Below are 27,519 nucleotides of genomic sequence, written 5' to 3' on the forward strand. Positions count from 1 at the left end.
TTGTGGCTATGGACGAGGATGTGAAGAACAGGCAAGGCACCATCTGTCTCAACCTCTACCGTGACCATGATGTTATCATGGATGCTGTTGATGTGGTCCAAGAATTCTGCGTGCTTTTCACGTCCATAGCCAACGGCTTCACCGCAGTGGTAACGCAGGTTCCCGTCAGATCACCGAAGTTAAGCGCTGTCGCGCTGGGCTAGCACTTGGATGGCTGACCATCCAGTCTGCCGAGAGCTGTGGGCAAGCGGTGTGCACTCAGTCCTTGTGAGGAAATCTGAGGAGCTACCTGATTGAGAAGGGGCGGCTCCGCTCTCGTAAACTGACATACGGCCGTGAGTGCGGTGTGCTGACCACATGCCCCTCCATATCCGTGTCTAGTGATGCCTGTGGTCTGAGGATGACACGGCGGCCGGTCGGTACCGTTGGGCCTTCATGCCCTGTTCGGGCGGAATTTAGTTTTTCACGTCCATGAAACCAGGCAACGAACGTGCCGTTGACGTAACGAAAAATGACTAGGTCCTCCAGGAGCCGTGTCCGGGGCGATGTCCTTGAAGTACTCGTAAACATGTTGGCTACAACGCCGTCCTTTTCGTTAAAATGTTCTCCATCACACAAAAGATACGATGACGTCAGAGTGTGCTTAAATAAATCCACAACAGTGTCGTCAAATAACTTGGAGAGCAGATCTACAGACCCTGTGATGAGAATGCGCGTGAATAATGACTCCACATCAAAGCTGACCATCATATCTCCTTCTCCAAGCCGCAAGCATTTAAGTCGGTCGTATTCTTGATGTGGTGCACACAGTGACCAATCTGCGGAGTAAGGAGAGTGCCCAGATTTTTGCGAGCCTGTAAGCTGGTGATCGCCGGCCGGTGTGGCCGAGCGGTTCTAGGCGCGTCAGTCTGGAACCGCGCGACCCCTACGGTCGCAGGTTCGAATCCTGCCTCGGGCATGGATGTGTGTGATGTCCTTAGGTTAGTTAGGTATAAGTAGTTCTAAGTTCTAGGGGACTGATGACCTCAGATGTTAAGTCCCATAGTGCTCAGAGACATTTTTTTAAGTCGGCGATTCAATGATGGTCACGATGGGACGTAGGGTTATGCTTTTATTATGAACATTTGGAAGGCCATAATGTAAGTAGTCGAGGTGCCTGAGGGAGCAGATTTTTAATGACATTTTCTTCCAATGAAGACCGCTGAAGTAATGGTTGGTTCAAATGGCTCTGAGCACTACGGGACTTAACATCTACCGTCATCAGTCCCCTAGAACTTAGATCTACTTAAACCTAACTAACCTAAGGACATCACACAACACCCAGCCATCACGAGGCAGAGAAAATCCTTGACCCCGCCGGGAATCGAACCCGGCAACCCGGGCGTGGGAAGCGAGAACGCTACCGCACGACCACGAGATGCGGGCAACCGCTCAAGAAGCTCCGACGTTTTTCCCGTTATTCTAGATGTTGGATCAAAAAAATGGTTCAAATGGCTCTGAGCACTATGGGACTTAACATCTATGGTCATCAGTCCCCTAGAACGTAGAACTACTTAAACCTAACTAACCTATGGACAGCACACAACACCCAGTCATCACGAGGCAGAGATGATGTTGGATCCATTAACTGTTCTTGATATGTCTACTCCTCCAGCATCAGCCGGATGTTCGAGCCATAGTCAGCTCTTACCATAAAGGCGACTTCATTTCCCTTCTTTGCTGACAGAGATTTCAATAATCAAGGCAGTCTGCACATAAGCACAGCTTGAAACTCGGCCATCGGAATGTTGAAGCGGGAGCGATCGCCAGTGACGTCATTGAAAGCAGCGCGGGTATATAAGGACGCCAGCAGCAATCATTCAACAGTCACCACTTGAAAATGGCCGAGAAGCACTCTGCGGAAAGCTCGTGGTTTTCAAACCACTTGACGCGACTGGAAGTCCGAAAGAATTTTGTCAGTATATATCGTCGTGGAACTATGCATTCATACAGGACAGTGCTCGCTCTATGCAGTGCCTCCGTTACGTTAAAGTGCTCCGTGGCCATCAATACACATAGACGTGTCTGCGGTTGAACGTGTGTGGGACCAGCTCCGACTGAACGCCGTTCCAGTGCCAGTATCCTGGATATCACAGACCACTTACAACTATTGTGGGCCAGCTTGCATCAGAACAGGATGTTGTTGTTGTTGTGGTCTTCAGTCCTGTGACTGGTTTGATGCAGCTCTCCATGCTACTCTATCCTGTGCAAACTTCTTCATCTCCCAGTACCTACTGCAACCTACATCCTTCTGAATCTGTTTAGTATATTCATCTTTTGGTCGCCCTCTACGATTTTTATCCTCCACGCTGCCCTCCATTACTAAATTTGTGATCCCTTGATGCCTCAGAACATATCCTACCAACCGGTCCCTTCTTCTTGTCAAGTTGTGCCACAAGCTCCTCTTCTCCCCAATCCTATTCAATACCTCCTCATTAGTTATGTGATCTACCCATCTAATCTTCAGCATTCTTCTGTAGCACCACATTTCGAAAGCTTCTATTCTCTTCTTGTCCAAACTATTTATCGTCCAAGTTTCACTTCCATACATGGCTACACTCCATACACATACTTTCAGAAACGACTTCCTGACACTTAAATCTATACTCGATGTTAACAAATTTCTCTTCTTCAGAAACGCATTCCTTGCCATTGCCAGTCTACATTTTATATCCTCTCTACTTCGACCATCATAAGTTATTTTGTTCCCCAAATAGCAATACTCCTTTACTACTTTAAGTCTCTCATTTCCTAATCTAATTCCCTCAGCATCACCCGACTTAATTTGACCACATTCCATTATCCTCGTTTTGCTTTTGTTGATGTTCATCTTATATCCTCCTTTCAAGACACTGTCCATTCCGTTCAACTGCTCTTCCAGGTCTTTTTCTGTCTCTGACAGAATTACAATGTCATCGGCGTACCTCAAAGTTTTTATTTCTTCTCCATGGATTTTAATACCTACTCTGAATTTTTCTTTTGTTTCCTTTACTGCTTGCTCAATATACAGATTGAATAACATCGGGGGCAGTCTACTACCCTGTCTCACTCCCTTCCCAACCGCTGCTTCCCTTTCGTGCCCCTCGACTCTTATAACTGCCATCTGGTTTCTGTACAAATTGTAAATAGCCTTTTCACTCCCTGTATTTTACCCCTGCCACCTTCAGAATTTGAAAGAGAGTATTCCAGTCAACATTGTCAAAAGCTTTCTCTAAGTCTACAAATGCTAGAAACGTAGATCTGCGTTTCCTTAATCTATTTTCTAAGATAAGTCGTAGGGTCAGTGTTCCAACATTTCTACGGAATCCAAACTGATCTTCCCCGACGTTGGCTTCTACCAGTTTTTCCATTCGTCTGTAAAGAATTCGCGTTAGTATTTTACAGCTGTGACTTATTAAACAGACAGTTCGGTAATTTTCATATCTGTCAACACCTGCTTTCTTTGGGATTGGAATTATTATATTCTTCTTGACGTCTGAGGGTATTTCACCTGTCTCATACATCTTGCTCACCACATGATAGAGTTTTGTCAGGACTGCCTCTCCCAAGGCTGTCAGTAGTGCCAATGGAATGTTGTCTACTCCCGGGGCCTTGTTTCGACTCAGGTCTTTCAGTGCTCAGAACAGGATACAACGGGTTAAGACACCATTCCCAACCGAATGAGTGCAGGCATCCAGGTTATACCGGGGGCAATGTCATATTGATAAGAGGGCTCACACTGCTAAATTCCTTGTGAGTCTGACTGAGTTTTGTAATCAGTGAAATAACGTGGCCTCTCAACCCATGAAATCTCTTTCGTTTCCTCCTCTTCTTCTGCGTACTTCATTTTTTTTTATCAGGCAGTGTGTTTTGGCATTCGGAGGAGAAAGGTGATCATTGAACTTTCGTGGAAAGATCCTGACGCAACTAAACACACCTTTGTTTTAATGATTGACATCTCAACTCGCATTTCAGATCTATTACACCCTCTCGCCTGTTCCGCGATGATCGAAACGAGCTGCCCTTCTTTGTACGTTTTCGATGTCTTTCGTCAATGCTACCTTCCGCGAAACCCGTACCACGCGGGAGTACTCCGTAAGAGGACAGACAAGCCTATTGTTGGCAGTCACTTTAGTAGGTTTGCTGTATCCGATAAGCGTATTGTAAATAAAACCCAGTGTCGATTTGTCTTTACCACAATATTTCCTGTGTGTTGTGCCAAATAAGCTGTTGCTAATTGTAATCGCTAGGTTAGCTGAATCAACAACCTTTAAATTTATGTGATTTGCCGTGTAACCGAAATTTAACGGATTCATTTCAGTTGTCACGGGGAGGAGCTCGCATTTTTATTGTTTACAGTCAACTGCCATTTTTCGCACCGTACATATATTTTCTCTCCATCATTTTGGAATTGGTTTTGATCTGTTGACTTTTCTTGGGCATCGTATGCAAACAGTCTAAGAAGGCTGATCAAATTGACTTCTAAATCGTTTATTGAAATTAGGAACAGCAGAGGGCCTGTAATATTTCTTTGCTGAAGGCTAGATATTACTTTTGTTTCACTCGATGACTTTCCGTCAGTTACTACGGCCTGTGACCGTTCGCACAGGAAATTACGAATCCAGTCGCACAGTGGAGAAGATACTAGACAGCCACGCAAATTCATTAGAAGGTGCTTGTGAGGAACGGTGTCAAAATCTGGAAATCTAGAAACACGGGATCAATTTGACGTGCCATGTCGTTAGCACTCATTTTTTCGTCTGAATACAGAGCCTGATGTGTTTCACCAGAGAGAGAGGTTTTAAATGCGTGTTGGCTGTGTGATAGTAGATCGATTTGTTAAAGGTATTTCATAACTCTCGATCACAATATAAGTTCTAAAATAGTGCCGCAAATGGATATCAGTGATACGGGTCTTTAATGAGGGTGTTACTTCTATTCTCTTTCGTATGTATTGATGTAACCTGTGCACCTTTGCAGTCTTAAGGCACGGATCTTCTGTTAGCGAGCGGTTGCGTATGATTACTAAAAGTGGAGCTATTTCGTCAGCATACTTTGAAAGCAACGTAACTGGTATACAATCTGACTTCAGTATCAACTTCTAAGTTGCTCATGTTACCAGCTGTTCTATATTCGACCGTGAACTGGCGGTATTTAGGCCATAAACAGAATGATGGTGTGTGACACCGATGCTAAGCTTTCTCGGAAAGAATTTTTTGATTTAGACGTTGCTGGGGGAATGGTGGCCTCGTTTGACAACATCGGAAGCGAACGTATCATGGCTTTGCTCACTCATGTTATAGTAGTGGGCTATATGCTTTTCTGTCTTCTCAATCTTAATTTGAGGACAAAATTTCTAAGATTGTACGTTTGGAGGACAGCATTCTATGATGTGTCGACAGAAGTGCCGACACAGTGTTATTTTGAGGGGGCCGATATGCACGCTATAAGCTCACCCAGAATATCGTGAAGTCTGAAACAGGACGCTCAATGAATGCTAATAAGAAAAGGACGTAATGTCTGTTTACTTAACTTTACTTCATCCTTGTGGTACATCGCTCTTGATAATACAAATTAGACTATCTTCAGATACGGTTAATGGCGCCTTGCTAGGTCGTAGTCATGGACTGAGCTGAAGGCTATTCTAACTGTCTCTCGGCAAATGAGAGAAAGGCTTCGTCAGTGTAGTCGCTAGCAAAGTCGTCGTACAACTGGGGCGAGTGCTAGTCCGTCTTTCTAGACCTGCCATGTGGTGGCGCTAGGTCTGCAAGTACTGACAGTGGCGACACGCGGGTCCGACATGTACTAATGGACCGCGGTCGATTTAAAGCTACCACCTAGCAAGTGTGGTGTCTGGCGGTGACACCACATTCTACGACAGCAAACGTAAAAGTAATGTCATAGGCCTCTGCTATTGTTGGCTGGGAGTACCCGAAGGGCAGGTTTAGCTGCGTAAATGGAAAGGTTTTTCTGTTCTCCACGCACAATGGCATCTTTCCTTTGCGAACAGTGAGAGTTGTTTGTTTAAGTGTGATAGATGTAGTTGATTGTAATGGGTGTACGTAGTGTAGTCGTTTCTGTTGTATGATAATGAGAGAAGGGAAAGGGTGAAACGGGCGCCGGCACATAGTCTACACCACTCGAAGAGAACCAACAGGGCCGCCGAGCTCAACGTTCATGTGACACTACGGAGGGGTTTGAAATTTAACACAGGACGTTTGCGCAATGTTTGGTGATCAGGAATTTACGCCGCCACCCCTCGTCCCCTTTGATGTAAATGCAAAGGGAATGTAGCCAAAAGCACGTGGCCTACCCAGGCGGTTAGCCATCCATGAAATGGGCCACACCGAACGTGATCTGAGGAGAAACGGTGTGTTCCACGAGGCAAGGCCGCTGGCGTTCGTGTGCTAGTGAATCACCGGTTGTAGGAAAACAGGAAAAGAAGAGACTCGAAGCGTTTGAGATGTGGTGCTTGTAACGTCCCACCGGTTAGTGAGTGGTTAAAAAACGGTTTAAATACCGGAGAATATCTTGCCTTCGGTGTCCCTCGACGACTGCATACACGAGCTAAAATACGCTTGTTCAATAAATACAGGATACCATATTGGAGTTCACTACAATGATGTAGGCCACAAATGAAGTAAAGTAAGTACGTAGACTTATTCACTTCAAAACCTGTATCTTATGAGCTCATTATCAATTTCGGTGAAATAAGCCCCGTTGTTACTTCTACAGCTAACCGATGGTAGCACATACTACACTGGCGATATTAAATAGTCCAGATGCAGTAATGTGGTAGAAATGCGTGTGTGAGGTCCACTACATTGTTCAACACTAATACTCAACAAAGTACGACTATAAAGCCACATATCATTCTGTCTTTTGCGATATTAAATCAAACTGTTTAACACTCCGAAATAATCCGTCACTGCACTGTTCTAATATGCTGTTTTACAAGACAATGTCCAACAGAAGAGTTGCTCTATTGCAAATCCAAACCTGAATTATGCACCAGGAACTTATCAACACAGCTCTAGTGGGTCCAACACTCATCTGCCATAATAGCCGCTAGCTACTTTATACCAGATAGTTTCTGATGTCTGCAGTAACACAGGTGAAGCACGTGACGATTTTGTTAAAGTACGCGTGAGAAAGATAATGTCATTAAAATAGAACTAAGAAATGTGAAATATACGTACAACCTTTCACATTCGCTACTTGATAAAATGTGCTATATGGTCTGTTATAGGGCAGATAGCACGATCCGGGATAAACTATTAAGGATCTCTGAAACAGCAGCTATACATCAGGCATGTAGTTACAGATACCATGAACGTAAGCAGCGAGAATGATCAGGTGTTTCGTATATTTCTAATTTTCATCAGTGCAATAGCTACATACTCGGACTTGTGTACTGTCAAGGAATTTTATTGTACTTTTCCTTTTTAATAGAAAGAGTTACAAAGCTTGTGCTTATTCGCTCCGTTCGCACCTGATTCGGGAACCTAGTGAATTTAATGTCTTTCTCACGTCCCCGGTAAGAGCCTCGAGCGCTTCAGCAATTTTCCATCAATCATACTGATTTTCCTTCGGCATTTGTACTGTGGGTCTCTTGTATCCCAGAAGCTCGTATGATACTTAGGGACTCATTATAGAAGGTGAAAAACTCTATTTTTCCCTAGATTTAGATGTTAATTGATTTCAGTAGCACTTTTGAAGTCGAATATATTTATAATCTCCTGAATTTTCAAAAACGAACTGTAACATGTTTAAAATGAATGTGACTCGTGATCTGCTCTGTAAACTTTGGACAATTCCATTACATTTGAACTTCATATTCGGCCATCTCCAGCAGCAGCCAATAATATGACTGGAATGCGTCTCTGACGTTCCCATACTGCAATGTATACACTGTATTGCAAACCTCCTCTGTTGTAAGACATTGTATTTTCAGTCATATCTTACGCTATTAATTAATCACAAAAAGTGCAATCACTGAAGAGGAAGTGTAAGAAGATCATTCTAAACGAGCAAGAGAAGCTGACAGATAAAAGCAACCGGAAGGGGACCGAAAAATTCTCACGTGTTCAACAAAACCGGGTAACTCCTAAATTTATTCACAAATTTTTCGACACCGTTCCTCACAAACGTTTTCTAACCAAACTGCGTGCCTACGGTATATCGCCTCAGTTGTGCGACCGGATTCGCGATTTCCTGTCAGAAAGGGCACAGTTCGTAGAAATAGACGGAAAGTCATCGAGTAAAACAGAAGTAATTTCCAGCGTTCCCCAAGGAAGTGTTATAGGCCCCCTATTGTTCGTGATATATATTAACGACATAGGAGACAATCTGAGTAGCCGTCTTAGATTGTTTGCAGATGATGCTGTCATTTACCATCTAGTAAAGTCATCAGATAATCAAAACTACTTGCAAAATGATTTAGATAAGATATCTGTATGGTGCGAAAAGTGGCAATTGACCGTGAGTAAGGAAGAATGCAAAGTTATTCACACGAGTACTAAAAGAAATCAGCTAAATTTCGATTACGCGATAAGTCACACAAATCTGAAGGCTGTAAATACAACTAAATACTCAGGGATTACAATTACAAATAACCTAAATTGGAATGATCACATAGATAATATTGTGGGTAGAACAAACCAAAGACGGCCATTCATTGGCAGAACACTTAGAAGGTGCAACAGGTCTAGTAGAGAGACTGCTTACACTACGCTTGTCAGTCCTATTCTGGAGTACTGCTGTGCGGTGTGGGATCCGCATCAAATGGGACTGGCGGATGACATCGAAAAAGTGCAAAGAAGGGCAGCTCGTTTTGTATTATCGTGAAATAGGGGAGATGATGTCACAGACACGATACGTGAATTGGAGTGGCAATCATAATAACAAAGGCGTTTTTCGTTGCGACGGAATCTCCTCATGAAATTTCAACCACCAATTTTCTCCTCCGATTGCGAAAACATTCTGTTGGCACCCACCTACATAGGGAGAAATGATCATCACGATAAAATAAGAGAAATCAGGGCTCGCACAGAAAAATTTAAGTGCTCGATTTTCGCGGGTGTCGTTCGACAATGGAACGGTAGAGAGACAGCTTGAAGGTGGTTCATTGAATCCTGTGCCAGGCACTTTATTGTGAATAGCAGAGTAATCACGTAGATGTAGATGTAGAAATTAACTTCTTTGGCATGATAAGAATGACCCGAAAAGTATTGTGGACTCTACACCATACATACCTCCGAATATTCGTTTTTGGTCACTCATCTCAAAAAGAAAAAAAAAAATGAAAAGTGGAGTTGCGCATCTTCGATAAGAGCTGCGCATCTATATTCTATCAGCCACAATACATTCACTTCGGACCACTCTATGCTCACGTAACTCGTGTCAGCAACAACAAAAGTGGACAGACGAAACCTTTCTGTACTGCTGCCTCCCATCGGAAAGGATGTGAACGTCCCTGGATTGTTCGCTGAGAATCAAAAGTTAGCGGAATACGAGCGAACAACTGCGAATGCGAACCGCGCTCAACTGCATGCCATTTCCACACGCGTGCCTAGCGTTTACACCAGACAGATTTCCCTGTCGCTGTTTCGCTGTAAGGGGTGCTTTATCTTCAGCTGAAGTCCGGCGTGACCCGGCCTGCGCTGGGACCCGGCTGCTACTCCGTCACCTGGCATGTTGCAGACTGCGCGCCGGACGGGCACCGCGGGGAGTGCCGACTGCTGCGGGGGTGGGGCGTGCGCGACTGCGGTGGAGCGTGTGCGCGTGCGCAGCAGCAGGCCGTGCTGTCGCGGGCCTCGGCAGCCCTGCGCTGCCTCGCCCTGCCGGAGGAGGCGCGCCGGCTGGTGGCGAGGCTCTACGCCCACCCGCACCCGCGCCACGGCTGGGAGGTACGGCCGCACAGCTACTCGCAGTTCTCTGCACTTCGCCTTTTCGGGGGGTCAACGAGGATCGCTCTAAAGCACTGGTTCCCAATCTTTTTCTGCCTAGGGACCGCTTCGCTTTCCTTGCCCTAGGAGGGGCCGCAAGGTTCAAGAAAAATAAATCATACCTACACTACGGGCCATTAAAATTGCTACACCACGAAAATGACGTGCTACAAACTCGAAATTTAACCGACAGGAAGAAGATGCTGTGATATGCAAATGATTAGCTCTTCAGAGCATTCACACAAGGTTGCCGCCGGTGGCGACTCCTACAACGTGCTGACATGAGGAAAGATTCCAACCGATTTCTCATACACAAACAGCGGTTCACTGGCGTTGCCTGATGCAACGTTGCTGTGATGCCTCGTGTAAGGAGGAGAAATGCGTACCATGACGTTTCCGATTTTGATAACGGTCGGATTGTAGCATATCGCGATTACGGTTTATCGTATCGCGACATTGCTGCTCGCGTTGCTCGACATCCAATGACTGTAAGCAGAATATGGAATCGGTGCGTTCAGGAGAGTAATATGGAACGCCGTGCTGCATCCCAACGGCCTCGTATCACTAGCAGTCGAGATGACAGGCATTTTATCCGCATGGCCATAACGGATCGTGCAGCCACGTCTCGATCCCTGAGTCAACAGATGGGGACGTTTGCAAGACAACAACCATCTGCACGAACAGTTCGACGACGTTTGCAGCAGCATGGACTATCAGCTCGGAGACCATAGCTGCGGTTACCCTCGACGCTGCATCACAGACAGGAGCGCCTGCGATGGTGTACTCGACGACGAACCTGGGAGCTCGAATGGCAAAACGTCATTTTTTTCGGATGGATCCAGGTTCTGTTTACAGCATCATGATGGTCGCATCGGTGTTTGGCAACATCGCAGTGAACACGCATTGGAAGCGTGTAATTGTCATCGCCATACTGGCGTATCACCCGGCGTGATGGTATGGGGTGCCATTGGTTACACGTCTCCATCACCTCTTGTTCGCATTGACGGCACTTTGAACAGTGGACGTTACATTTTAGATGTGTTACGACCCGTGGCTCTAGCCTTCATTCGATCCCTGCGAAACCCTACATTTCAGCAGGATAATGGACGACCGCATGTTGCAGGTCCTGTTCTGGCCTTTCTGGATACAGAAAAGTTCGACTGCTGCCCTGGTCAGCACATTCTCCAGATCTCTCACCAATTGAAAACGTCCGGTCAATGGTGGCCGAGCAACTGGCTCGTCACTACTCTTGATGAACTGTGGTATCGTGTTGAAACTGCATGGGCAGCTGTACCTGTACACGTCATCCAAGCACTGTTTGACTCAATGCCCAGGCATATCAAGGCCGTTATTACGGCCAGAGGTGGTTCTTCTGGGTACTGATTTCTCAGGATCTATGCACCGACATTCCCTGAAAATGTAATCTCAAATGGCTCTGAGCACTATGGGACTTAACATCTATGGTCATCAGTCCCCCAGAACTTAGAACTACTTAAACCTAACTAACCTAAGGACATCACACAACACACAGTCATCACGGGGCAAAGAAAATCCCTGACCCCGCCGGGAATCATGTAATCTCGTGTCAGTTCTAGTATAATATATTTGTCCAATGGATACACGATTATCATCTGCATTTCTTCTTGCTGTAGCAATTTTAATGGCCAGGAGTGTAATTGAAAACGCAACGTTATTCGTGGAAAATTAAATAAGTTTTTCGACAGTGTACTATTAGCTTGCATATTCCGTAGAAATTCGGCAATCCTGGGGCTAATAGTAGTTCTCAGAGATACCCGCATATTATCACTTTCAGTCGATCACTGGAGTTGTTTTCAACTACCAGCATATCAGAAAAGCATTGTTCTCACAAAGAAGTTGTGGAGAAAAGCATAAGATAGCGGAAGGCGATTTCTCGAATTTTAGTGCGCGAAACTTCTCTGTTGCACCAAAACTGCTGAAGAGAATCAGATTCAAATACGCCCTTACAATTTCTGTCATTCTGCAGTTTCTCCTGTAACTTCACCAACATTAGAGCTGAAAGGGTTGTGGATCAGTTTTGGTCAATTTTAGCTTATATTTTCTTATATTGTGGGTAGTAAAGATTGAATTCATCAGCCAGCATTTGCAGATAACTCTTTATTTTCTTGTTTCTTTGCCCTAATCATGTCATCATCGGGTGCTTTTAATGTCGGGAATGCAGAATAATACGAGGGTAATCCCAAACGTAAGGTCCCCTACTTTTTTTTATAAGTACAGAACTCTGTTTGTGTGGCAGTTGGTCACACTGTTATGAAGAGTGCTTCACGCGCTGTGTGTAAACATGCGCACGTCACGCTGAGGCGCTCAGTCTTGGCTTGGCAGCCGTTGAGAATGGAGCTCCGGTTGGATGTTACCGCCAAGTGCGAATTGCACGCAGTTATTCGGTTTTTGAACGCAAAGGGCACTGCGCCGATTGAAATCCATCGCCAAATGGCGGAAGTGTATGGTGAATCATGCATAGGTGTCAAAAATGTTCATAAGTGGTGTAGAGAGTTTGCAGCTGGTCGGACCGAAATTCACGACGAACAATGGAGCGGGAGACCGTCAATTTCTGAGGAGACAGTGTTGAAGGTTGAGCAGAGCATGCGTGAAGATCGGCGGATCACCCTGGATGATTTCTGCACGTTGGTTCCTGAGGTTTCCCGAAGCACCGCTCACAGAATTTTAACGGAAACATTGAACTACCGGAAGGTGTGCGCAAGATGGGTGCCACGCATGTTGACTGAGGACCACATGCTGCAACGAGTTGATGCTTCCCGCTAATTTCTTCACCGCCTTGCAGCCGAACAGGACAACTTTCTGGAGTCAGTTGTCACGAGAGACGAAACCTGGGCATACCACTTTACACCTGAGACCGAGCAACAATCACGCCAGTGGCTGCATCCTTCTTCGCCAAAGCCTCGGAAATTCAAACAAACACGATCTGCCGGTAAAGTCATGACAACCGTTTCTGGGATCGACTGTATGCCCACTGGGACCACAATTAACGCTGACTGGTACTGTGAGACTATGAAAAAACTCAAACGGGAAATTCAGAACTGGAGAAGAGGGATCATGAGCAAGGAAGTACACATTCTCCATGACAACGCTCGCCCAGACATCGCTCGGCAAACGGTTGCTCTCCTGCAACAGTTTCAGTGGAAAATAATCATTCACCCACCCTATAGTCCTGACTTGGCACCCAATGACTATCAACTGTTCCGTAAGTTAAAACAACATTTGGCCGGAAAATGATTGAGCTCCGACGATGAGGTGAAAGAAGAGGTTCATAACTTTCTGAACAGCATGGCGGCGAGCTGGTATGACATGGGCATACAAAAACTGCCACAGCATCTACAAAAATGCTTCGACAGAAATGGTGATTATAACGAAAAATAGCTAAATGTTCAAGCTGTAAACTGATGTAAACCATTATAGAAATAAACAGGTCTATGTACTTATAAAAAATAGGAGACCTTACTTTTGGGCTTACCCTCGTAGTTTTCACCACTTTTACGTATCCGTAATTAAAGTCTCGAAATAAAGGCACGAAGTTTATCTTCAAACGTAAATATATTTGTATCGGCATAATGGTTCGTCAACGACACCCTGCGTCGTTATGTGTTACTTCTCATATGACAGTGCCGTCATTCTTCAATGCTCGTCCACACATGAGACGTGTCCCTTAGAAAGTGTCTGCCTGATGCTAAGATCCTCGCTCGGGCAGGTCTGTCCTCGATAGAACATGGTTGGCACAATCTCGGACGTCAACTCAGGCGCAATGCCAGCCAGTATCAACGACCAGTTAGATCTGTGTGCCAGTTTGCCTCAGGAGAAGAGGGGACAGTTTTCTGATACACTTCCCAGCCGAATCAGTGCATGCATCTAGGTCATGCTGCCTACTTCTTTGTAAATTTGACTGGAAATTGTAACCACTCAAGTAACATCACATACCCTCTCAGGATGTGAAAGGTTTCACTTCGCTTTCTGCTCCTCTTCCGGGTGCTTCCGTTGTTTTTTTTTTTTTTTTTTTTTTTTCTATTTCATTCCCCTTACGATCCCTTGAATTCTTTGCTGGTACAAGGACTGTCATTTCAATTTGTTTCTTAGCCAACTTCTCTTCATTTTGCTTATGACGTCTGAGTGGTTTCTGTTGTCCTAAGGTTTCGCACCACCTCCTTTGTAAGGTGTCAGGCAAATCCAACACCTCCCATGAAAACCCTGACATGATATGCAAATCCAGTAGTATGTCACATAGCTCCGAATAAATCGTGACATTAAATTAACCAAAGTAATACGAGTAATGAGTGAGCAAATGGAATACCACAGACTAACACAAGAATGCCTAAATGCATGTCATACCTTCCCACCGTGAGACAGACGCAGTTCCGAGGGGAGAAACGAGAACAGAAGCCGAGAGCAGAACCGTGTTAAGCTAGAGGGCCCTACGATAAGGGACGGACACCCACGTCTCCAGCTAATCGACAGGACCACCCGCCCAGCCCATGTTAAAAGCTAGAGCCCTCCAGAAGAACAGTATAGATCTTACGATAACACTAAAAGGGCCACACCAGCCGCTAGTTTTAGCGTGAGACTTTTTCGCGTCTCTGTTACGTTGCAAACGTTAAAAACATTGCCCCACCACGAAAAGTATAACGTTTCTCATTGGATAGACAGAATTTTTGTAGGCGGAGCTTAAGGTTAACATTGAGACCCTGATTAGTCAGATGAAAACACAGCCATATAGTTTTTTTTTAAACCAACTTCGGTAAATGGTAGTAAGGAGAAGTTAGAGGGGAGTTGCTTCGGAGACGGCGAGCTGGATGGAGCTACGCCGGCCGCCGGCCCCTGACGAACACCGACAAAGTAATGAACGCACGTGATGCCCCATAACAGCGCATAATGCTTCACTCAGAACTGCAGAAGTCTCATCTGTTACATCCCATTTTTGCGTAATACTATTGTCGATCGTCAATTAAAGCTCATGGTGTTCACATTTGCCACTTGAAGTAAAAATCTGAAACGCGATGATTTTTCTGTTACATAGTTATTGAGAAGCCACATCATCCCCTGTAATTTACGACAAGTTAAATAAGGAATTAAAGATAATTGAGGGTCACTGTAGACCATTTTGATAGTTTTCTCTCTTGTGAAACTTAATTTAAACCTAGATTATAGATGTGATATGGCATAGGTCATCCTTCGATCCATTGTAGAACTTGGAAACCCACTCAGGGAATATTCGCTCACATTTTTGTTGAACGCAGTTGGTTTTTACCATCCTGTATTAAAACATTTCCTTTTATCAATAGTGCAATTTATAAACAATGTTTTGTGAGTAGAATAAAATTTCCAATGGTAAACTTAACTGCTTTTTCGACGTTATCTTACCAGCTAACTAAAAATAGGAAAGCCTTGAACCCCTTCCACTAAATTTAGTTAGAATTAAGATTCTTTTACAGGGAGTGCAGTGGAGCTGACGCTGAAATCATTAAGTATTTGGTTATATCATCGCTAGTCTCACTGAACTCTTCTGAACTCTACATGTCATAAAAAAAAATAACGCTCAGAGCAACGTTGCGCGAAAGTGGTAGGGAGACACGATATAGAACAAACAGACACCACGCAGATTGTTAGAAAATGGCGACCCTGCCAGGATGGTAAAATCCCATGATTGAAGGTGACCACATGCCTAACTAGGTCAGAAAGATATCCTTTTGAAAAATTGTCGTACTAAAAAAAAATTTTTTTGTACGTTATATATAGTCGAAAACAGTAGCTGTAGCGATAGATAGTAAAAGTATTCAATAGAAAGTGAGTCTGGCAGAAACAATAGCATAATTAAGTTATGAATTGTAATATTGTTAGAATTAAGTTTTCTCCTCAATGCAAGCGCACAGGTGGCGGATGCATCGTTGACAAGTTGATTCTGACCCAACAAGTAAATGAATGGATTGTCAAGTCGTGTGTGCAAAAAGTTTATGAAACGCGTGAGATCGTATAAGCGCATGTTGACTCGAAGTAGGGCGCGTGAATTGCTTTTAAAACAGAAAATAAGGGATTCGGAAATATTAGCTATGGCATATAGAGACCTCGACCGAATTGAGGTAGAGACCCAGCATGAAAATGGACAGAGTATAGAGGACAGTATAACAGACGATGCAATATCGCGAGAAATAGGACATATAACGCACCATAACGAGGATAATGTACGCCAAGGCACAGAAAACCTAGGTCAGCATACGACAGAGGAGCAGCAAAGTAGAGAGACAGGCGATCAGGATTCTAACTTGCGTCTTGAATACGTAGAACCCATAGTACAAGTTATCAGAGCTCCCTCACCACAGAGTATAAGGAATTCGAGCAGAAACGTGTCACCGCACAGTTCAATACAATCGGTTGCAAACCAACACTTGGGCGAAAACACAGAGCGTAGGACGTCGGAAGAAAACACAATAGGACCCACCAATCTGGCAGAATTATTACAATTAATGACGGAAACCATGACAAGACAAAATAAAGAAATTGCGAACCAAATTAAAATTCAGAATGCAGAAATGACGAAACAAAATGCAGAAACCACGAGACAAATGCGTGCGATTAAAGAACAAAACAAAAAAATTCTGTTACACCTAAGTCATATAGAAGACGAGGCAAAAGAATTTCGAGAAGTGATAGGAAACTTAATAACAGGTTACAATCAATTGAGAACAGACATTGACAAGGTGCAAGTGGACGTACAAACATTGCGTAGTGACACTCAGGACGAGATCAAAACATTACGTAACAACACCCAGGGAGAAGTCAAGAAACTAGAGAAACAGATAAACGTAATTACTAAACAAGCAGCAGGTACAGCGCATGAAATTGTTGAAAACAGTGTGTTACACAAACGTATCACAAATGCAGCGCTGAAAAGATATGATAACCGCATAGTCAAAATAGAAGCGCAAACGAAGCGACAATTTCAGAAATTGCGAACAGAGTTGTTGCAAACCATTGAAGAGTGTAGTGAACAGGATCGAACAAGCACAGCGTCTGCAACCACATCCGTATCTGTAACAGCACCGGAAAAACAAGCAATTAACGAAGATATTACGCATTTGCGATTCCAATCACAGGCGGAAAGTAACATACGTGAAATCAGACAGCCTGCACCGCGGGTAGGCGAAAGTTACAGTGGACAATATCCAATGGATCTACCACAACCGGAAAGAGCGACGGGAGAAATGATCAGAAACAAAAGTGGCGAAGAATCGCGAATTTCATATGGAACTATGACGAAGTACAACGATCATTTCCTCACAGTCAGAAAATTTCTACACTTTCGAGAAGGAAGCTCATTACATCCACGAACTTTTATTGATCAATTCCGAGTAGGATTACCAGAACACTGGACGCTAGCACACAAATTAGACTTTATATGTGCACACATGTCAGGAACAGTCGCAGAAACCATGCAGAATGCTGCAGCGACTGCCGACCGTACGAAGATTTCAGAGAGAAGTTTCTCTCACGATATTGGTCCAGCGAAGCACAGAACAGAGTGAAGTACGAATTATTACAGAACCCATATTTTGTAAATTCAGGAGAGAAGAGTCTCGTGAAATTTTTCGAATTAATGGCAAAGAAAAATCAATGCTTAGATGTACCATACAGAGACGGAGAGTTGATTAAATTATGCGCGATTAAGCTACCATTGAAATACCAGCAATCATTAGTAGGTCGCGGAGGCAATGACGTCGAAGCATTTAAAGGTACTCTAAGGGAACTAGAGTTCATATTTTCGGAAGATGACGCAAGAAAAAGACGAAGCGCACGTGAAAACGAAAGCAAAAACCAGTGGAATCCACAAGACACAGTACGAAGAAACAATAATTACGAACCATGTGATAACTTCGCACCAAGAAACGACAATAGATTTCAACGAAGAACCGGTTATGGATTTAGAAGAGAATATGGCAATAACTATAATTCACCCAGGACCGGCAACAACTATTACAGAGGGAATAACGACAACCGGAACGGGTACTGGAAAACCAATAGACCGACAAATTATCAACAAAGAAACCACTATCAACAAGCTGAACAAGAAAAGAGAATACAGATAGAAGAGGTGGAGGTAAGACCACCAAACCCCGATAAACGTTCGAATTGACAGCTAAGCGCCCATGCCAAAGAGAATGACGCACCGACCCAGAACAATTGCAGCACTTTGAACAGAGAAGTAAATACCTTATCATGAGAAGAGAAGAAGGAAGAAACAAATCCGCAGGGACCAGATGAAAACGAAGACAGGAAAATAACAATATCGTGTTGGGACGAATACTGACGAGGAAGATGAATTACCAGAGGCATGCACAACGAATGTAGGACGAAAGGACGAAGTAATGAGTATTGCGGAGCTATTTGAGATGGGAACCAGGGAAAGCGGATTCAATGAGGATAATGCGCAGTCGACAGAAGTTGAAAATAAGTTACGAGTGGGCACACAACGCAATGTATATAATGAAGGAAGTTATGAAGCGATAACTAGAGCATTTAGATGCGATTATGTGGAAGTAGCGACGAAGAAGGAGAAGATAGACGAGGATGAGGAAAAAGTAGAGGATGTTGAAGAAAGCGTAAATGGAGGAACAAATAGAGAAGAGGAAATAAAAGAGAGAGAAGTAGCAGTCGAAGCTTATCCTACAGAAAGTTCGAATTCACAAGGGAAATTCCTAAAAAGACTCATGTATGATTCAGTGGAGGATTTGTTGAAGCAAGAAGAAGAAGAACAGAACCAACCCTTTCAAATTCAACCAATTGTGAAGGCCATGGTAAAGCATATCTCAGTCAATATTGTAATTGACAGCGAAAGTGAACTGACTGCGATCTCAGAAAATTTATTCATGCAGTGTAATGCCAATGAGGAATTTCCAGTTCTGAAAACACGTAAGATTAAAGTAAGAGGTCCTATTAGAAACAATGCTGCAGAACTTACGAGACAAACCTAACTGCGAGGTGAGCTGAGCTGTGCTGTCCGCCGCCCCCTGACGAACACCGACAAGGTAATGAACGCACACGATGCCGCATAACAGCGCATAAAGCTTCACTCAGAACTGCAGAAGGCTCATCTGTTACATCCCCTTTATGCGTAATACTAGTGTCGATCGTCAATTAAAGCTCATGGTGTTCACATTTGCCACTTGAAGTAAAAGTCTGAAACGCGATGATTTTTCTGTTATATAGCTATTGAGAAGCCACATCATCCACTGTAATTTACGACAAGTTAAATAAGGAATTAAAGATAATTGAAGGTCACTGTAGACCATTTTGATAGTTTTCTCTCTTGTGAAACTTAATTTAAACCTAGATTATAGATGTGATATGGTATAGGTCATCCTTCGATCCATTGTAGAACTTGGAAACCCACTCAGGGAATATTCGTTCACTTTTTTGTTGAATGCAGTTGGTTTTTACCATCCTGTATTAAAATATTTCCTTTTATCAATAGTGCAATTTATAAACAATGTTTTGTGAGTAGAATAAAATTTCCAACGGTAAACTTAACTGTTTTTTCGACGTTATTTTACCAGCTAACTAAAAAAAGGAAAGCCTTGAACCCCTTCCACTAAATTTAGTTAGTATTAAGATTCTTTTACAGGGAGTGCATCATTAAGTATTTGGTTATATCATCGCTAGTCTCACTGAACTCTTCTGAACTCTACATGTCATGTGTGGTCTGGCGTCTCCTTACCAGCAACAGGTCCCAGGTTCAAACTAGTCAATTCCCTAAAAAACACGCTCAGAGCGTCGTTGCACGAAAGTGGTAGGGAGACACGATATAGAACAAACAGACACCACGCAGAATGTTAGACCTTGTGTCTTCACCTGACATCACAATTCATATCTTCTAGTTTTCTCTAATCTAGGTCTTTTAGTTGCTTTCCTCGTGTTTTCCACTTTTCCAAGATCATTCATGAAACTGTGCAACATATACAGCATTTTGCCGATATTTTCCTCAGATTTTTATCCAGTGGCCGAAATACCAGTTTCCTGTTTTTGTTGAACCTTTCCTTGGCTGTCGTTATTCTTAGTCTTATGTCTGTGTCACAAGATGTTTGAGGCATCAAGGAGTAGTTAGTTTGGTAATGGAGGGAAATGTAAGTGATAAGGCCTCTAGAGGAAAACCAAGGCTTAACAGTAAGTAAATTCAGATGTTGGGTGCGACTGTTTTCAGAGGTGTCGATACTTGCACATGTTACACTGGGGTGGAAAGTTACATCAAACCAGTCTTCGTACTGAATACCACAAATACAGCTGACATTCTACAGACTTTTTCCATCTTCATTGATCACCAGCCTCCACTGTCAGCTCAGTCTCAGATTCGGTGAGTCCATCTGGCACTACAGATCAAACAGCAGGTACGCCAGTCTGGCGGTCTCGTAATCTGGGCAAATCGCGGAGGTTGACATGAGTGTGGGCTGTTCGGCGTTCGTTACAGTCTCTCCATAGCAGAGAAAATCCAGCTATTATCCAAGTTCCTCGGGAGAGGTTTTATACATGTACCTAACATGAACGAGTTACTGACTGATACACGTTCTCCAAAAGCGCAAGAATTGGCATGAGTTTAAATCAGGCCACTCCATTCAGAAATGGACCGTGGACTAAGAGAAATCGCCTGTTATTTCTAGCATTCATATGAGCTCTCAGGTGCTGTGCCATCCTGTTCTTATTCTCGTTTAGATTCCTTCTACAGACCTAAGAATTTTTAAATAGAAGACTGTTTTCAGATATTTTCTTTCCTTCGGAGCACAGGTAAGAACCAGATAGGTTTCGTGAACCAGGGTGAACCATTTGACGGAGTGGTGTCCGTGGATGCAGGTTTTTCTGTTCTGCTCTACACGGAGCCTTTGTCACTCCGGAGTGTCAGTTTCAAAGGCTTCCGTTTCTCCCCTGTGGCGAAACAAAGCACTTCTCAGGTTTCTGCAGCTCGCTGGTTCTCTCGCAGTGCGACGCAATCCTGGCGTACGCCACGGCGCTGACCGTAAGCTACTAGATGCCAGCCTAGTTTAACGTACGATTTCTTGCAAAGGAAATCCTGTGAATAAATAACAAATAATGCATGCTGGGCATACTCATCGAGGACTTAGCTGTCCTAGACTATAATTCGCGGTGAAAAAGTGCCCAACTCATAAAGCCATTTCCCAGCATGGAATTTATTCTTACGATCTTGTCTGTCTGCTAACTGAAGAGTGAACAAGGCATGTCCACTCTCTCTCTCTAGTTACCGGTAAATTCTACGTAGACTCTGCACTCCAGATACAAGTATTGTTACTTCTGCGCAACCGAACGTTATTACTACACCTTAGCACTACGTCGTCAGGCCACAAGTGGCCTATCGGAACCATCCGACCGCCGTGTCATCCTCATGTCCTCACATGAGCTGCGGATAGGAGGGGCGTGTGGTCAGCACACCGCTCTCCCGGTCGTTATGATGGTTTTCTTTGACCTGAGCCGCTACTATTCGGTCGAGTAGCTCCTCAGTTGGCATCACGAGGCTGAGTGCTCCCCGAAAAATGGCAGCAGCGCATGGCGGCCCTAATGGTCACCCATGTAAGTGCCGGCCACGCCCGACAGCGCTTAACTTCGGTGATCTGACGGATCCGATGTATCCACTGCGGCAGGGCCGTTGCCACTACACCTTAACAATACCGAAATTCTGTGGTTTAATTGTATGGAAGTAACCGATTTTTAAGAGGAGGGACTAGAATCGGGTAGTGAGTGCACATTTAGGTAATCAGACGGCACGTAGTGACGCAATCACGAGAAAAGTTAGCTGTCAATAAACGGTCGTTTCCGGCGATTCTGCTACTTCTCCAGTTGGTAGTAACTCAGTTATGACAGGCGATGCTGTGTAGTTGTGCAAAAGAGTTGTGCTGGCTTACAAACCGTATGATTCGATTGCTACTTGAACAGAAAAAAATACACTCCTGGAAATAGAAATAAGAACACCGTGAATTCATTGTCCCAGGAAGGGAAAACTTTATTGACACATTCCTGGGGTCAGATACATCACATGATCACACTGACAGAACCACAGGCACATAGACACAGGCAACAGAGCATGCACAATGTCGGCACTAGTACAGTGTATATCCACCTTTCGCAGCAATGCAGGCTGCTATTCTCCCATGGAGACGATCGTAGAGATGCTGGATGTAGTCCTGTGGAACGGCTTGCCATGCCATTTCCACCTGGCGCCTCAGTTGGACCAGTGTTCGTGCTGGACGTGCAGACCGCGTGAGACGACGCTTCATCCAGTCCCAAACATGCTCAATGGGGGACAGATCCGGAGATCTTGCTGGCCAGGGTAGTTGACTTACACCTTCTAGAGCACGTTGGGTGGCACGGGATACATGCGGACGTGCATTGTCCTGTTGGAACAGCAAGTTCCCTTGCCGGTCTAGGAATGGTAGAACGATGGGTTCGATGACGGTTTGGATGTACCGTGCACTATTCAGTGTCCCCTCGACGATCACCAGTGGTGTACGGCCAGTGTAGGAGATCGCTCCCCACACCATGATGCCGGGTGTTGGCCCTGTGTGCCTCGGTCGTATGCAGTCCTGATTGTGGCGCTCACCTGCACGGCGCCAAACACGCATACGACCATCATTGGCACCAAGGCAGAAGCAACTCTCATCGCTGAAGACGACACGTCTGCATTCGTCCCTTCATTCACGCCTGTCGCGACACCACTGGAGGCGGGCTGCACGATGTTGGGGCGTGAGCGGAAGACGGCCTAACGGTGTGCGGGACCGTAGCCCAGCTTTATGGAGACGGTTGCGAATGGTCCTCGCCGATACCCCAGGAGCAACAGTGTCCCTAATTTGCTGGGAAGTGGCGGTGCGGTCCCCTACGGCACTGCGTAGGATCCTACAGTCTTGGCGTGCATCCGTGCGTCGCTGCGGTCCGGTCCCAGGTCGACGAGCACGTGCACCTTCCGCCGACCACTGGCGACAACATCGATGTACTGTGGAGACCTCACGCCCCACGTGTTGAGCAATTCGGCGGTACGTCCACCCGGCCTCCCGCATGCCCACTATACGCCCTCGCTCAAAGTCCGTCAACTGCACATACGGTTCACATCCACGCTGGCGCGGCATGCTACCAGTGTTAAAGACTGCGATGGAGCTCCGTATGCCACGGCAAACTGGCTGACACTGACGGCGGCGGTGACAAATGCTGCGCAGCTAGCGCCATTCGACGGCCAACACCGCGGTTCCTGGTGTGTCCGTTGTGCCGTGCGTGTGATCATTGCTTGTACAGCCCTCTCGCAGTGTCCGGAGCAAGTATGGTGGGTCTGACACACCGGTGTCAATGTGTTCTTTTTTCCATTTCCAGGAGTGTACAACTGGCCAGATGCGACTAGGTCTCGCGCACTGAGGGTTCTGTACAAACTGTTGATCTTCATATAAATAAATGATTTGGCGGTCAGGGCGAGCAGCAATCTGTGGCTGTTTGCTGGCGACGCCGTGGTGTACGGCAAGGTGTCGAAGCTGAGTGACTGTAGGAGGATACAAGGCGACTTAGACAAAATTTCCAGTTGGTCAAGTGGTGTAAATATCTGGGCGTAACGTTGCAAAGCGATATGAGGTGAAACGAGCAAGTGAGAACTGTGGTAGGGAAGGCGAATGGTCGACTTCGGTTTATTGGGAGAATTTTAGGGAAGAGTGGTTCACCTGTGAAGAACACCACGTGTAGTACGCTGGTGCTACCTATTCTTGAGTACTGCTCTAGTGTTGGGGATCCGTACCAGTTCGGATTGAAGGAAGGCATCGAAGCAATTCAGAGGCGGCCTGCTAGATTTGTTACCGGTAGGTTCGAACAACACGTAAGTGTTACGGAGATGCTTCAAGAACTCAAATGGGAATCCGTGGAGAAGAGGCGACGTTCTTTTCGAGAAACACTGTCTAGAAAATTTAGAGATCCGGCAGTTGAAGCTGACTGCCGAACGGTCCTACTGTCGCCAGCATACACTGCACGTAAGGACCACGAAGATACGAGACATTAGGGGTCATACGGAGGCGTACAGATAGTCGGTTTTCCCTCTCTCTATTTGCGTGTGGGACAGGAAAGGAAATGACTAATATATGAAGATAGTAACTGTTCTCGAAAGAACAGATACCACTGATGACTGTGCAGCTTCTCTAGAATAAATGATAGTTAATTGAAACCCTCAGCTGCCGACAAGTGTTGTTGATATAGCTCGATGGGGACAGCTGAAAATGTGTGCCCCGACCGGGACTCGAACCCAACTCGAACCCAGGATCTCCTGCTTACATGGCAGACGCTCCATGTTGTTTTTTTTTCATTTTGTCCGTTGTTGATCGTTGTGTTTGGTCGTTGCGGACGTCAAATGACATCCGTTCAAGTTCGTTTGTTGATCCTTCTACTCAGTTTTTTATTACAGAGGTCAACCGGCTCTCTGACCGAACGCGCCGAGCTACCGTTCCGGCTTTTTATTGATTGTTGACTTTGTTCGTGGCGGACGTCCGATGACACTCGTTCAGGTTGTTCGTTGATCCGTTCACTCAGTTTTTTATTACAGAGGGCAGCAAACCCTCTGACCGAACACGCTGAGCTACCGTGCCGGCATCCATCTGAGCCACCGAGGACACAGATGAATAGCGCGACTGCAGGGACTTATCCCTTGCACGCTTCGCGTGAGACCCACATACCCACTGTCCACAGTCTACATACGCAAATATCTGTTAGGAACATTATGTAAGTAGATTGTGGAGAATTGAGAATGTGGGTCTCACGGGAAGCGTGCGAGGGATAAGTCCCTGCAGTCGCACTATTCATCTGTGTCCTCGGTGGCTCAGATGGATGCCGGCACGGTAACTCAGCGTGTTCGGTCAGAGGGTTAGCTGCCCTCTGTAATAAAAAAAAAAAAAAACTGAGTTAATGGATCAACGACGAACTGAAACGGGTGTCTTGCGACGTCTGCCCCAAGCAGATACAAAGAACGAACAAAATGAGATAAAAGAAAAGGATAGAGCGCCTGCCATGTATAGTCCGTCTGTAAACTCAAGAGCGATCAGCGCTTTTGGCGGGGGAAGTAGCCTTTCCCGGAAGAACGCTGCCACTGGCCTACAGGGGCACCCAAAATCTGTTGCCCGTTACCTGTCTAGCGGTGTAGATCGGCGTGCAGTGATATACGTCGTTCCTGTTCGTGGGATCTTAGTTGCCATTGTCAGTCAGTTAAATTTGTAAACTTACTGATATAATTCGATATCCGGAAGTGATGGGTAATCGTCTAGAATTGCAAGAAAATGTGCAGAATACGAGGAAGAGGAGGTGTTTGTGGAGTAACGAGCGTTCGATCGTCTCTAATGTTATTACAGTGTGTATTAAAGGGGCGGCCCAAAAAGAACTGTTGGCTAATATTACCAGTCCCAATCAAAGGGCTGCAATTTATACAAACTTCAGCCTCGTCCAATAGGACGCATAAGGAACGAACGCGAAAATAAGCCGCGTGGTTTAGTGGAATCGCCACGAAGGAAAACTAATAATCTTGGCAGCAAAACGTTATAGACAGTCTCAAAACCACGTAAAACCTTTGATGGTTATGGAACACTAAATCTCTATCTCGGTCACTATTCAACTCATTCCGAGACATATTACTTTAAATATGTGCGCAATAGCTATTCTAAACACTGCTGAAATTTTCTTCGAAACATGTACAACGATTCTGGACTTCTAAGCAAAAAGCTTGACATACGAGGTGCGTTCACATATTACTTTTTATTTTTTAATAAGAACTTTATTTGTTAATCTACAGCAAATCTCTTCAAAATATGCACCATTACATACTACACACTTGTGACAGTGCTTCTTCCCATTCCCGAAATTCTTTAGGACCTGTTTCTTCGGGATAGTTTATAGGCCTCTTAACTGTGCATTTCTGCTGCGCGGGATTAGCCGAGCGGCCTAAAGCGCTGCAGTCACGGACTGTGCGGCTGGTCCCGGCGGAGGTTCGAGTCCTCCCTCGGGCATGGGTGTGTGTGTTTGTCCTTAGGATAATTTAGGTTAAGTAGTGTTTAAGCTTATGGACTGATGACCTTAGCAGTTAAGTCCCATAAGATTTCACACACATTTGAACTGTGCATTTTAAATCTCATCCATGCTTGTAAAACTGCTGTCCTTTAACGCCTGTTTGAAATGTTTATACCACATGTATGCCCTTGGTTCACTCATAACAGGCTCACCAAAAGCAATATTTAACATTTCTAAAAATTTCAAACACTTTATTCCATTCCTATAACAAAATTAATACAGATTCTCTAATCTGTTTTTATGCAAAATAAATGATACTTGATTCTACCAAAACACATGTAATATATTTGACAACTGACAACAGAGCAAATACCCAATATGCATAACATTCTACACATACTTTTGAGACATGTTTACGAAGACAGTGACAAAGAAGTAGTGCAAATCGGACTGATACAAAACACATAATTAGAAATTACTGCTTACTTTTTAAACGCCCTTCGTGTTGCAAGTCCTTCAAAGAAAACTTCTACCTTTTAGTAGAAACACAAAAAATGAACAAGCCTTAAATTCTACAGATTTATTGCATTATATGGTGGTCGTTTTACGATTAGCAATAGCGGAACATGCAATACATTCACACGAACAGGCATTCGGTACGTATCTGTACACGGCGTCGCCACAGATTTAAAGCGCGCGCCGCGGCAGGGCCGGTACTACGTTGTGAAACAGCCTGTAGAAGCGCCTTATGACGTAGTTGGGTTGGCAGAGTGGGGACTTGCTCGCTCGCTCTTCAGTTTACCGACAGACTATAAGCAGGAGATCCTGGGTTCGAGTTCCGGTCGGCGCACACATTTTTAGCTGTCGCCATCGAGGTACATCAACAACACCTGTCGCCAGCTGTGGGTTTCAATTAATTATCATTGAAGCGAGTAACAGTGGTACAGGGTACTCTCCGCCGAGCACTGCCTGCAGCTTCACCGTTGCAGGTGACGGATTTGGCAACAGAGCTGCGCAGCGCGCCAACGCCGAGCCAGCTGCGCTTCATGCGGCGCGCGTGCGCAGTGATGGACGCGAACGCGTTCGAGGTGAGCGCGGGCGTGCGCGGCCTGTTCCCGCTGTCGGCCATGATGAACAACGAGTGCTCGCCCAACACGACGCACGGCTTCGACGAGAGCCACGCCATGGTGGTGCGCGCCGCTGTCGACATCCCGGAGGGCCGCGAGCTGACCAACTCGTACACGCCGCTGCTGTGGGGCACGCCGGCGCGACAGCGGCACCTGCAGCTCACCAAGCACTTCCTCTGTCGCTGCGAGCGCTGCACGGACCCCCAGGTGATTATCCGCCGCTGTCTGCTTCCACCCCGACAGGCAGAGTACAGCTCACTGATTCCTGTAGACGATGCCCTACATGTCAGTAATACTGACGTAAACACAGTTCAGAGTAGGTAATCCTACTCTGAACTGTGTTTATTTTTCTAGATCAGGGGCGG

At 45.2% G+C, this 27,519-nt stretch overlaps 1 protein-coding gene across 1 annotated transcript in view; it reads left to right on the forward strand.

The window, feature by feature from the left end:
* Positions 1–27,519, forward strand: part of LOC126088214 (uncharacterized) — a 110,137-nt gene that overhangs the window by 19,255 nt on the left and 63,363 nt on the right. Inside the window, exons 3-4 of the mRNA XM_049906340.1 lie at positions 9,721–9,926; positions 27,017–27,361. Coding sequence (XP_049762297.1) covers positions 9,721–9,926; positions 27,017–27,361 — 551 coding nt within the window. The remainder of the gene's footprint in view (positions 1–9,720; positions 9,927–27,016; positions 27,362–27,519) is intronic.

This window comes from Schistocerca cancellata, chromosome 6 (assembly GCF_023864275.1).
Source record: "Schistocerca cancellata isolate TAMUIC-IGC-003103 chromosome 6, iqSchCanc2.1, whole genome shotgun sequence".
Classification (NCBI taxonomy): domain Eukaryota; kingdom Metazoa; phylum Arthropoda; class Insecta; order Orthoptera; family Acrididae; genus Schistocerca; species Schistocerca cancellata.